The 12,838-nt window shown below is 33.1% G+C and overlaps 1 protein-coding gene across 1 annotated transcript; it reads right to left on the reverse strand.

Annotated features, from left to right (window-relative positions):
• Positions 1–5,415: 5,415 nt before the first annotated feature.
• On the reverse strand, positions 5,416–10,270 carry LOC114338180 (NADH dehydrogenase [ubiquinone] 1 beta subcomplex subunit 5, mitochondrial). Its single transcript, XM_028288771.2, has 4 exons — positions 10,080–10,270; positions 9,804–10,015; positions 7,414–7,520; positions 5,416–5,668 (listed from the first exon to the last, which is right to left on the reverse strand). The coding sequence occupies exons 1-4, from the start codon at positions 10,141–10,143 to the stop codon at positions 5,530–5,532; spliced, it is 522 nt and encodes a 173-aa protein (XP_028144572.1). The 5' UTR covers positions 10,144–10,270; the 3' UTR covers positions 5,416–5,529.
• Positions 10,271–12,838: the final 2,568 nt, after the last annotated feature.

Below are 12,838 nucleotides of genomic sequence, written 5' to 3' on the forward strand. Positions count from 1 at the left end.
TGGAGTAGGTGACTAGCGTCATCTGGCCACTGAAAGGTAAAGTTTTCAACCTAATATAAACATTAATAACACTGAAAAATATTAAGAATATTAATAAAAGATTTTTAATTGAAAACTTATTGGTCCATTTCCCTGGTAACACCTCCAAGGCTTCTAAAATTTGCAAACCAAATGGATGCTGCCGTGAAGACAAGAGGTAATTCTAAAAAGTTGCAATTCACAACCCCGTCCACAGCTTGGTAAAGTTCCAACGGAAAAATGGACGTAGTTACTTTATAGGAGTAATACTAATAAAAATAAATAATACCATTTTTATTCAGTTGCAATGCGAAGGCAAAACAATCTTATTTTTTACTTAGAACAGGGAGCGCAAACCAGCATTCTGAATCGACGATTTTCGACTCTCTTTGGAGTCATCATCGGAGAGGCGTAGGCTTGCTGCTCTGTGCTCGAAGTAAAAAGAGTCGAAAATCGCGATACTTCGAGCAGAGAGCAGCAAGCCTACGCCTCTCCGATGATGACTCCAAAGAGAGTCGAAAATCGTCGATTCAGAATGCTGGTTTGCGCTCCCTGTTCTAAGTGAAAAATAAGACAGTTTTGCCTTCGCATTGCAACTGAATAAAAATGGTATACATTTTTATTTTTATTAGTATTACTTCTATAAAGTTACTAGGTCCATTTTTGCGTTGGAACTGTACCAAGCTGTGGACGGGGTTGTGAATTGCAACTTTTTAGAATTACCTCTTGTCTTCACGGCAGCATCCATTTGGTTTGCAATTTTTAGAAGCCATGGAGGTGTTACCAGGGAAATGGACCAATAAGTTTTCAATTAAAAATCTTTTATTAATATTTTAAATATTTTTCAATATTATTAATGTTTATATTAGGTTGAAAACTTTACCTTTAAGTTTCTATTACTTAAGAAGGGGCCTCAGATATCTCTTATAAGAAAGCTATACGAATACCAGTTTGGGCATACCCAATAGAACTATGGGACTGCAGTAAACTTTCAAATAAGAAGATACACCAAACATTTCAATCCAAAATACCTACTCCGTATGATAAGTAAAGCTCCATGGTACGTATCTAACCAGACACTTCACAATGATCTGGACATCCCACTAATCAAGAACGTAATAAAGAATCATGCAATAAAATTTAAAAATTGCACCACTAACCACAACAATGAATTCATAAATAATTTATTCCCCCAACCATTTGCTGCAAGAAGACTGAAAAGAGTACCGCCAGAAGATCTACCGCAATAATCCTTAAAGAACCTAGCTGGATGGTACCTAACTCACCTTAATTTACTTTATTTTAATTAATATTTTGTGTATAGAGTAGATTGTCAACATGCAGTGCATGAATAAAAAACATAAAAAATCGTTCTTCTATATATAATTTTTCCGGTGCCACTATAGTATGCGGTCTACCGTGGCGTTTCTGCTATACCTTGCAGTCTATCTGTGCGACTAAACAACACTACAATATTTTCTCAGAAGGGTTTGCACACAACAATGAAAGGCAGTGAACCGTTTGTAGGCGTAATGTTTATAGCTAAGTAGTAATAAACTTTTTCAAGAACATACAATAAACTTATTTGTTTATTATTATATAAATCACACCATATTAATCTTCTTGGTTAGAAGCCTACATGACTTTTTTAAACTATAATCATTGACTACCTTTAGCTCTTAAATAAAGGTGCATGTATTTTTTATTTAATAATAATTAGACTGTATTGTTTTGTAAATAATTAGGGAATATAATTTTTTTGTAAATATTTGGGGTACATTTTGTGTCAATTATTAGTCTCCTTTTATTTTATATTTATTTTCCTCCAAATGTTTATTACTTGCGAATAATTTTTTTTCTACGCGAATTTTCTTTCATTTATTAATTATTTTGCGCAAATCCTTCAGCAATTTCCAGCTGGCGATCGGTACGCTATAATAGAGCTATAAGCAGAGGTAGACCGCATACTATAGTAGCACCAATTTTCCTAAATACACTTTACCTTTTATCGTCATTTTAAAATTTTAGTCCCAAATTCAAAATCACGCCACACATGCATAACTGTTTTATATTCAAAAGAAAGTCCCGTGATTTCCCGGCATGCCAACAAAAAGAAAAGCGTAAGAGGGTAGTCCACCCCTTCTCGCGTTACACTGCCCACTGCGGCTGCCTCCGGCGGTCACTTTCCCGCTGACCCGCCACTTATGGTAATCAAGGTATTGGTCATCTGGTCTGCCGGTCACCCTGGAGACCGCCACACATACACACTGGAATATCGATGATAAGACTCCTACCTACGTCTTGTCTTGATGGACTACTTCTTACAAGTTGTTAATTTTGTTTAATAGGCTGCAGTACTGAATTTTTGAGCGAATTATTATTTTTAAAATGCGAAACTATTAATGACCGTTGTTAACTGGATATAGGGCAAAATTTACAAGTTAAAAAGGATATCATGATCTGTAGATATCCGCAAGTTTTTGATTTATAACCACTTTCCTTTAAAATTGATATTAATTTTTTAATTAAGTACTTATAATATGTAAAAGTGTTTAATTAACTACTTGATGTTGCAAGTGTTAATATTCTTTTTCTTCTTCTTCTTCCGCTTTATAAGCAAATCTGCTTGTGCATTGGCGAAATACCTCTATGGAAATTGTCACTTCATCTTTTGCGCGGTCGGTCGATACTTTTTCTACCAATTGATGATTTATCTCTTCCTATTTTGACCACACAGTCTCCCCCATTCTGCTTATGTGATTATTCCATTAATTTTTCTATTTAGTGTCCATTCTTTTATACACTGTACGTTGCATTGTCTTCTAATGTCTTCACTCCTTTTGAGATCCCTCAGTGTATTTCCTGTAACTCTTTTCAGTACTCTCATCACTGCCGTTTCCAGTAGTCTTTGTGTTGTGGCTATGCCGGGCCTTGTTTCTGATGCATATATCATTACTGGTCTTACACTGGCTTTATAAATTCTTGACTTCATCTCAGTGTTATTATGTGGGTTCCACCATATAGTATTATTAAAGCCACCCTGCCAGTCTATTTGCTTCTTGTACTTTATTTCTCAATTCTTTGTCCAGGATTCCGTCCATAAATTTTTATTTTACATCTAATTGGTTCTTTGCTGATTACTATTATTTTATTGTAGTAAAGAAAAGAGAGACGTTCTCACAAACAATTTATTTTACAACTGACGACCGGTTTCGCTGTCTATACTTTGCACAGCATCTTGAGCTCCCGGTTAAAGTAAAAATTAAATGTTTCCAGTATAAGGAATGCATATAGTAGTAGTCAGTGCTGTTTTTTTGACGGTACGCGCCGGTATGCCGTACCGGTACCTCTTGGGACAAAAAATTTAAAAAAACAACAAAATTATAGACAAATTTCTTAATTTTTTTCATTGCTTCCAAATAGCTTTAAAACGCCCTTATTGAGGCTACATTTAAAAAGTTTTCTCGGGGCGAAACACCCTTATGAACACCCCCAGACCATTGCGTACCGGAACCTATATTGTTACAAAAACAGCACTAGTAGTAGACAATATCATACTTTTTCTCTGCACTTTGCTAAAAGGAGGGTTGGTAGAGGGATAGATTTGACTGTAATAAATTAACAAAATATTGGCAGGATCTTGAGGGGAGTACGGTGGAACTAGTAAGAAAACACGACATTAAACCGAGAAAAAACGAAAATTGTTAGTTATATATAAAGTGGTGTTATTTTTATTAAATGTATAGATTTTATTTATATTGGCTTATTAGATATTGTTCAGGATGTTCAAGAACTTATAGATGTAAAAATTGGATGTGCAATTTTTTTAGACAAGATTGGTCGGATATGCCAATAGTTGTGATCTGATTGTAAAAAATTGCTTGATTTGTTTGAAAAAATTGAAATTGAAAAATTAGTAATTTGCTAAATTTTTTAATTAAAAAAGTCAATTAATAAAATCATTAATAGCTAATTCAGAATTAAAGTCAAGTGTATAGGTAATGCAATAGGTGATATTAAATTTACTGTATTATAAAGTTATAAATATCTGTAGAGCAATGAAACTTTATGGAATATAACAAAGAAGTTGAAAAAGTAATATATGAAAAAAATTTTTCATTTATGTTAATATCTGTTGAATTTAATAAATAATAATTGAGTAGGTTAAAAATTAATTTAAAATTTTTGAAAACATTACCTGGTTGAGCTGAATTAAATGGTTTCTTTGTAATGGTAAAAAATTTTTGTTACAGTCAAATCTATCCCTCTACCAACCCTCCTTTTAGCAAAGTGCAGAGAAAAAGTATGATATTGACTACTACTATATTCATTCCTTATACCGGAAACATTTAATTTTTACTTTAACCGGGACCGGAAGATGCTGTGCAAAGTATAGATAGCGAAATCGGTCGTCAGTTGTAAAATAAATTGTTTGTGAGAACGTTTCTCTTTTCTTTACTACAATAGTATGGACTCACACATGCAACCCATTCATTATTTACTATTATTTTAGTTTTCTGAGATGAGATTGTCATATTGAATTCTTTTGCTCTTATGTTAAATCTATGGATTAATCTTTGTAGACTATCCTACCTTGGGCTATCAATATTGCGTAACATAACAGAGTATTTTTACCTGCTTGTGTCCCATTTTATAATCTCTTCCCTTGCTGATGCTTTTGGTGATTTTATCCATGATTAAATTGAAGAGAGAGAGGGCCCAATGAGTCCTACCAGCCTTATTCCGCTGTCTATGTCTATAGGTTCCAAATTTCATATGTTTTGTAAAAATTCAGCAGACTCTATAGCAGAGAATATGAAACAGTCAACCATATCTTACATGACTTTTTTGACTCCAAAAACATATGTTACTCATCCGCTAGACCTGTACAAGCTGGTACAGGGTTCCAGAATTCCGGAATGGTTATCATGAATCAGTGAAGGATGTACAATAAGCTTACTGGCTGCAATATTACCGGTTTGCAAGAGATAGCTTCCATGGAAAAAAACGAGAGGGCAACATTGATAAAATTTGAAGAAACTGAGAGCCGCACATACTTCAATTTTTCAAGTATTTGTAATAATTAAGAGGCAACATCAGTTCCTTTAATTTTGAATATTTTGCCCACATATTTGGCACACGTATTCGTAATATATGACGCAGTGATGTTGCCTTGTAACGGAATAGCAATAATGTTAATTTTCTTAGTTGAAAAGGACAACAGACACCTTTTCAACAAAATAATATACCTTTATAAAGTAAATTAAGCTGTTTTTTTTTAACTAGCCTTTGATTGATTAAGTTTATTTAGTTAAAGTTAACAAACTAAAAAGAAAATAGGCAAGAAATGTGTTAAAATAAATGGAAACTGTGTTAAAAAAAATGAAACAATTGATATTAAATTAAAAATTTATTAAATTAACTACATACAATCGTACTATTGAATAACAAGACACATTTAAGCAAAAATTTGTTCAAACAATGTCATATTTACAGATGATTCGGAAAAATTTATTCTCCTCTGATAGTTTCTAAGTAATCAGCAGCTTCTCTTGTAATTCTGTGGTATTTGGCAGCAACTGGTCGATAGTAGTAAGCTTGATAATCGTTTCTTTCGGCCATTTTGTGTTTCACTTCCTTCTCGAGTTTACTACAAATAAAAATGCTTTTAGAAATGTATTCCAATAATTAATCATACTGTACAAACATAAAACTTACAAAAATAAACACAGCTTAGTTGGACAGTCATAGATTAGCTAGCCAACCACTTCTGGGGCAAGAAGAAGAGAGTATAGTTGGAATTAATTTTTCCAATACTGAAAGATGTGGTAAGAGAGCCTACCTTTGGATCCAAGGATTGTGAGTTCGAATCTCAGCTGGGTAGGAAATTTTTCATTCACTGAAAATTAATAAATGAAAATGGTTCCTATTTTTGTGGGATCGGTACTCAGTGGAGGGACAGCGGACGTTCAGATACAACTAGCATCTCTTTGTAAAGACAATGGAGTTGACTTTACTAACAAGACATTTAATCAACACACACTACACATTACACTATCTTATTGCGAAATCACTGTACCATGCCAATCGCCATTGGTATGTAGTCGAGGCATTAAGCTAATCAAAAAAGAAAAATTTAAGACAAAAGAGGTAATGATGAAGAACATTGTATTTTCCAGTCGAGAGTTGTTTTAATGTGACAGATTCTCATACGAAACCTTGAAAACGAGTTATACATTAGCATTAGAGTCTTATAATACATTATATCAAGCTTTGTTTTTAAACAAAGAGGAGTATACTAAAATGACAGATTCACACCCAAGAAAGTCACTTTAAATACAGTCGAACCTGCTTATTGGAATAGCCTTCGTGTCAAGCAAAAGTATTCCTATAACCGTGACATTCTAATAACCGATCTTTGGTAGCTAGTAGAAACGTTTCGGGACCTCAAATTTCTATTCCTTAAAGCGGGATATTCCTTTAACAGGTATTCTAATAAGCGGGTTCGACTGTATCAAGAAATACATCTTTTTTGGTTGATCATATCGGCCTTTGACGGCAATCCATAAATATTATATTATACTAATACGTAGCTAAAGAGTTCTAAAAACAACTGTTCTTTATGTAAAAAAAGACTAAAAATATTAAAATTAAACGAATAACGCAGAAAATAAAAAAATCGCTGATATAACCCTATGATTACCTGATTACCCTATGAAATGCCAATAGTGTCAAAATTTGATAACAGTAGAGTAAACTTGCCCGAGGTTGGACCAATTAAAACAAGCTTTACGGCACAAGAAATTTGAATTACTTCTTTGTTTAAAAATATACTATAGTATTCCCAAAGCACGGGCCTCAACAGCCTAGGGGGTGGGGTTAAAAGTTGAGGTCGCGAAATGAGGCTTAAATTAAAATCTCAACAGCCTAGGGGGTGGGGTTAAAAGTTGAGGTCGCGAAATGAGGCTTAAATTAAAATGTCAAAAATATAACACCCTAATTATTTTCATATTGATGTCATTTTAGAAACACAAAACTTGAAACCTCATAAAACATAAATAATAATTTGAGTTAGTAACCCTTTTCCTTAGATGGAGTTAAAGATTTTAATGACACTTTTTAGTACACAACCAATTTCGGAAAGTAAAGCAGTGAAAGAAAGCAGTGTGGCCATTAATTCTTGCCATTTTACAATAAGACCAGATCGATGTCCATGCCCCATTGGTACATATAGCAGTGCAAACTGCTCAATTAATATGTTATTTGTTTCTAGTGGAGAACAAAATAAAATATCTTCTATGATGCCACTTTTTTCCATTGTACACCACTTTAAAAATTATGTAAAAATATTTTATGTAATTTTAAAAAATATTTTAAAAAGAATATAATGCTTACCGAAGTTTTCTTTTCTCATCTTCCATGAAAATGTATGCCAGATATTTTTCATATTCTTGTTGTGGATCTTTACAAATATATTTGGCTAAAAATCTTGTTACAGGACTCTAAAAGAAATAAAAATATATTTTATAAAATATTTAATTTACATAAAACATGAATATTCAATTATTTTGCAATATGTATGAAAGTATGCTATACAGTAGAAACCCGATTATCAGTAATCCATGAGACCAGATGTGGCACATGGATAATTGAAAAGCATCGATAATCTGAACATTTATTTCTCATGATACATATGTTCACACATACAATATATCTACCATAAAAAAATAACAAAAAACAAATTTCAAAGTTATTTATTATTTATTTCTGCTTTTGAACAAAACTCAGTCATTTTGGCCTGTGTTAAAAGTTTTAGACTTTTCTTAACCTCAGATATATTCTGTGCAAGTACAAAATCTCGACAAAATCTGAAGGTACTCATTGCTCAAAATAGTCTAGTAGAAGATTTTTTTTATAGTTTCCGTAGCCTCCTGATAGTTACTCTCTGGATTAATACTGTCTCATCATTTTCTTCGTCTTGATTGTTATTTTCAGATGAATCAGTTGAACAGGTTTTTTGACTTTCAGGTGATACTGACACACATTGGCTCAGAGATTGTTACCCCTTCTGATCTTTTCTGCAGCAACCACTTGGTTGGAAAGTACTCCATCTAGTTGTTGAAAAATTGATACTTTTATTATCTTCTTGCAAGATATGTTTTTACAAGAGTCAGACCTAATATGAAATTTGAGGCCTTTAGAATCAAAACCTGCTAGATCCATTTTATGAAATTTTTCAGGAGACTAAAAACACTTTAAAAATGCAAATTTCCCAAAAAGTATTCGGCATTTCTAACCCTTTCAATTGGGAAAGTGCACCGGGGCACTGATTCATTGATATGGCGTTTTGTTTGCTTGCCATCTTCATAGATTACTTAATTCGATAAAACTTTTAAAATGCAATTTGAGCAATGGAAAATCATAACATGGATAATCTGCAGCCTAGATAATCCCAGCATGGATAATAGGGGTTCTACTGTATTTGAAAAATGTGTTAAACATTTAAGTAAAAACAGTTCATTGTAAAAATTTACTGAATAATGATTACAAGGTACGGATTGTCCTCCCTACAATGAAACCTACTTTCTACTACAAATATTAACACCTTGGCTGTGTTACGAGACAAATAGACCTTGTATTACACTAACTATAAATTAGTTTATAAACATAAATTATAATTAAAGGAACTAGAGCCCACTCCTCAACACAAATAGTTGCATAGCAGATGATATAGTTCTTATGGGAAGAGAAAGGAAAGATTAAAAGAAGCAGTAACAATTCTGGCAAAGGAAGCACAAAAAAGAGGTCTAGAAATTAACGAAGGAAATAAAATATCTACTCTGCTCTAGAAGAGCAGTTAACAGGACAAGAGAAATCAAAATAACTGCACTTTTGAAAGAGTTCAACAATTTAAATATTTGGGAGTAATAGTAGGTAAATGGCCAAAATAAGAGAAGTGAAGAAGTAACGGAGGAAATACTAGCAGGCAACAAATGATACTGGATATATCATAGACTAATGAAGGACAAAAACTTATCTAGAAATACAAAACTGAAAATATACAGAGTTGCAATCAGACCAGTAGTTACGCATGTAGCTGAGACAATGCTCCTCACGGAAAAAGATGACGAAAAATTGAGAATGTTCTAAAGGAAAATCCTGAGATGGATTATGGGCCCGATAAGTATGGACAACGGAGAAATGAGAAGAAGAATGAACCATGAACTAAGAGACAATGAAGGGAGAAGATATAGTTAGATCTATTAAAGTGCAGAGACTGAGATGGCTGGAACCCATAGAAGGAAAACAACTTACTGATTAAAAAAATCAACCAGAAACTGAAAGACCAAGGGGAAGACCCAGAGAGAGAGAGAGAGAGGGGGGACCAGGTTATAAGCGATATCAAAAATTCTCGGAGTGAGAAACTGGAGGGAACTATGCACATATTGAAATGAGTGGAAGAAAATTGTAACGAAAGCCAGTCATACAACCAAGTCATTTTTATTTTTTATTTTATTTATTTTTTTATTTTGACAACCACAAGTGGAATGTGCAGTGATTCACAGCAATAAGCGAATCCGAGAGCATGAAAAGCACTGATGATGATTATGCTAACGGCTGGCTGTGTCGACTATGTCTTAACATACTGTGGCAAAGACTCACGTGACATAGGCCGCGTAAATATCTCTAACCACAGCCAAGGCTCCACAACTTTGTATTGATTTGATTTTTGATTTTAATGCAGTAAATAAACAATATGGAGAAGTTTTACTAATCTGCCATACCCTGTGATATTCATAAAACTTTGGAGTATATCCCTCAGGTATTTCCGAAAGAGTAGAAGGTCCAATAAACACATTGGCATAAGTGATAGCCAAAGTAGCTGGTATCAGTCCCAACATTACATAGTAATGAAAGTAATCCTTAAATTTGATCCATTGCCACCTAGAAGGTTGCATAGGAAAAACCCTATGGTCAGACATCAGCCTTTTGGAAGCTAAAAAATAAATACATTTCTAAATTCCATAACCTCTTTTATTACATAATAAACTTGAAAATACCTTCATTTCGCAAAGATGACGATGGCAGTCGAGTTAATGTTCTTAAAGTACTAAGAATAACCATTGTTATCTATTATTTGGGACCAGGATTATAATTTTTTAATACCTTTTTGAAGGTATTCAATAAATTTTCTAACCCAATATTTTGTAATGTCACCTGTCACTGTCAAAATCAAATGCAAATGAGACATGACATTTTCTACGTCATACTGTCAATGTCATCGTCTGAAGAACTACTAAATAGGCAATCTTTTTTACAAATTAGTTTGAACGTAAAAATAGTAATTTCAAAGCTTTATTTCCGAAGAAAATAAAAGTTTCTGAGACCAAGTTTCTGCTTACGCCTTTGCGGTTTCTATTACTTATAAACCATACAAATGTATGCGGTTTTGCTGAGACATTTGTGAACTATTAATGATTAATATTTTGTATTTTGATAACGTTAATAAAATTATTTTTTCAAATTAAATTGTGGCTTATTTCCCAACTAGAATAGTGAATTACAAAAATGTCACGAAGAAATAACTTCAGAACAATATTATTATACAGTAATACCTCGACTTACGAGCTATCCCGACTTATGCGAACCCAGAGTTACGGGATGTTCAAATCTTGTCAATTAGTCATTTAACGATGAAATAGAATTACCTCCCACATATTATTGCTCATCCAATGTAGATATTTGGACTTTTCGCACGAAATCAGCACATCACTAGAATTTATTTTGTAAATATTAGGTATTTCTTCAGTTTTGTCTGCGAGAGGGTGTTTGTTTTTATGAAATTAGTAATGCGATTAAAGGAGTTGTTAATACATATATGCCAAAAAATCATAATTTAAAAATAAAAATCGACCTGTTTCGGGATTTTTCCTTAAATCGCCGGTTTACGAAATAACGAATTTATTCCAAAAATTTACACCATACTGTATAACAGGTGAATTACATAATTCAGCTCTACACCGTCAAATGTCTTTTATAGATCTATGAAGCAACAGTAAGCCGGGACGTTGTATTCTATTGATTTTACCATGACTTGCCTGGCGACGAAAACTGCATCGTTACAGGATCGTCTGGATCTAAAGCCTTGTTGTTCATCTGCTAGATCTATTTCGTTGGTGATTTTGGTGGTTATGACTTTTGTGGTCAATTTCAAAGCGGTACTAAACAGGTTTATTCCTCTGTAGTTTTCGGGCACCGTTTTATCACCCATTTTACACATCGTTGTGCTAGTGCGCCATCTGTTGGGTATTGTATGTCCCGAAAGAATTTTTGAAGTTATACTTCTTTACGATCGAGAGTGAAATTTTATAATCCCGGGCGCATGCGCACACAGAGTATGTAGTTCGTTGCTAATCTTTCAAGATATGTATGTATCAGCGCAAATAAGTCATTGAAAGGATATATAATATATAGTGTTTTTAGTAAATGTATTATTATAATTTTTGTGTCTTTGGATTTGCCTTCCTCGAAAGTAAGATAATAAAATATCTGTAACATTTTTATACTTCACTTGATCTATTTGTCACCGTGATGTGTAATTATATACGAGACGTCACTTACAAGGGGCTAGATAGCTTGGTTGGTAGAGCATTGGACAAGAGATCGAGAGGTCCCGGGTTCAAATACCGGACCATTCATATATTTTTTTTTTTAATTTTTGGTATCGTTTTAATAAAAAATTTTTAAAAGTGGTAGGTAAGAAAGTTAGTTTAATATTTAAATAAAATACAAATAACCTGTTCAAGTATATTTATTTCGTTGAAATTATATAATAGAAGTATAACTTCTTACGTGAGTACAAAGTACACACACATTCTTTTTTTGTAAAAGTATCCTTAGTTTTTCAGTTAATGTGATTCCACGGTATCTCAGTTTCTCTAATGCTTTAGTAGTTTCCTCAGTTGTGACTTGTGACTGTCTTAAACAATTGAGTGAGATAAGAGGTCCAGATATCGACATCTATTTTGTTGGTTTCTGTTAATTCGCTTTTATTTCTTTTCTCTGCAGTATTCTAATAAATCTCCATATTTGCAGTCCGTAAAACCCGCCAGTATTCGTATTCAGTCTTCTTTACTAATGATTTATTCTCGTTTCTTATTCTTTTGTAGTTATTTTAAGCTTCTCGTGTTTGTTGTGATCTGTACTTTAAGTGGGCTTCTCGTTTTTCTTTATACTTTGGATTTTTTGTCGGAACCAGGGCGTTTTGTTAGGTTTCTTGAATTAGTCCAGAAAGCCACTGCGCATCCGCTAGGAAAAATATTCTAATTCGGATTTTTTGCACAATCTTACTCAAAAAGGACTCCTTTTAACAAATTTGCATGTTGCCAGGATCAAAAGGTGGTCAAAAGTTTTTTAAACGTTTTTTTTTTTTGTTTTTTTCCTAAAATTATTTTTTTTGCATGGAAAAAAGTTTTTTTAGATTTTTTGGATCATTCCAAACAGAAAAGGTCTTTAGTGACTTTTCTCTAAAAATTATAGTTTTTGACATATAAGCGATTAAAAATTGAAAAATTGCGAAATCGGCCATTTTTAACCCTCAAAAACTAGGTGAAAAATTGAAAATTTGAATGTTGCCAAGGTAGGTAGATATTCTTTAAACATCGATTGATGAAATCCCGAAGAGTTTTTTGCAATACAATGTTCAAAACTCCTTTGTTTTTTAATTGCTAATCAAGCGTGCGCGACACTATTTTCCACCGACAGTATGGTGCAAATGAAAAGAATAAATTCGTTATTTCGTAAACCGGCGACTTTATTG

Source organism: Diabrotica virgifera, chromosome 6 (genome assembly GCF_917563875.1).
Source record: "Diabrotica virgifera virgifera chromosome 6, PGI_DIABVI_V3a".
NCBI classification, from domain to species: domain Eukaryota; kingdom Metazoa; phylum Arthropoda; class Insecta; order Coleoptera; family Chrysomelidae; genus Diabrotica; species Diabrotica virgifera.

What these genes read in the sequence shown, in the direction of transcription:
- LOC114338180 (XM_028288771.2), bottom strand. Translation starts at nt 10,143, where the DNA reads ATGGTTATTCTTAGTACTTTAAGAACATTAACTCGACTGCCATCGTCA. An exon ending in GTCATCTTTGCGAAATGAAG is followed by an intron (nt 10,016 to 10,079) that starts GTATTTTCAAGT and finishes TTTATTTTTTAG; the next exon opens with CTTCCAAAAGGCTGATGTCT. An exon ending in AGTTTTATGAATATCACAGG is followed by an intron (nt 7,521 to 9,803) that starts GTATGGCAGATT and finishes TATTTCTTTTAG; the next exon opens with AGTCCTGTAACAAGATTTTT.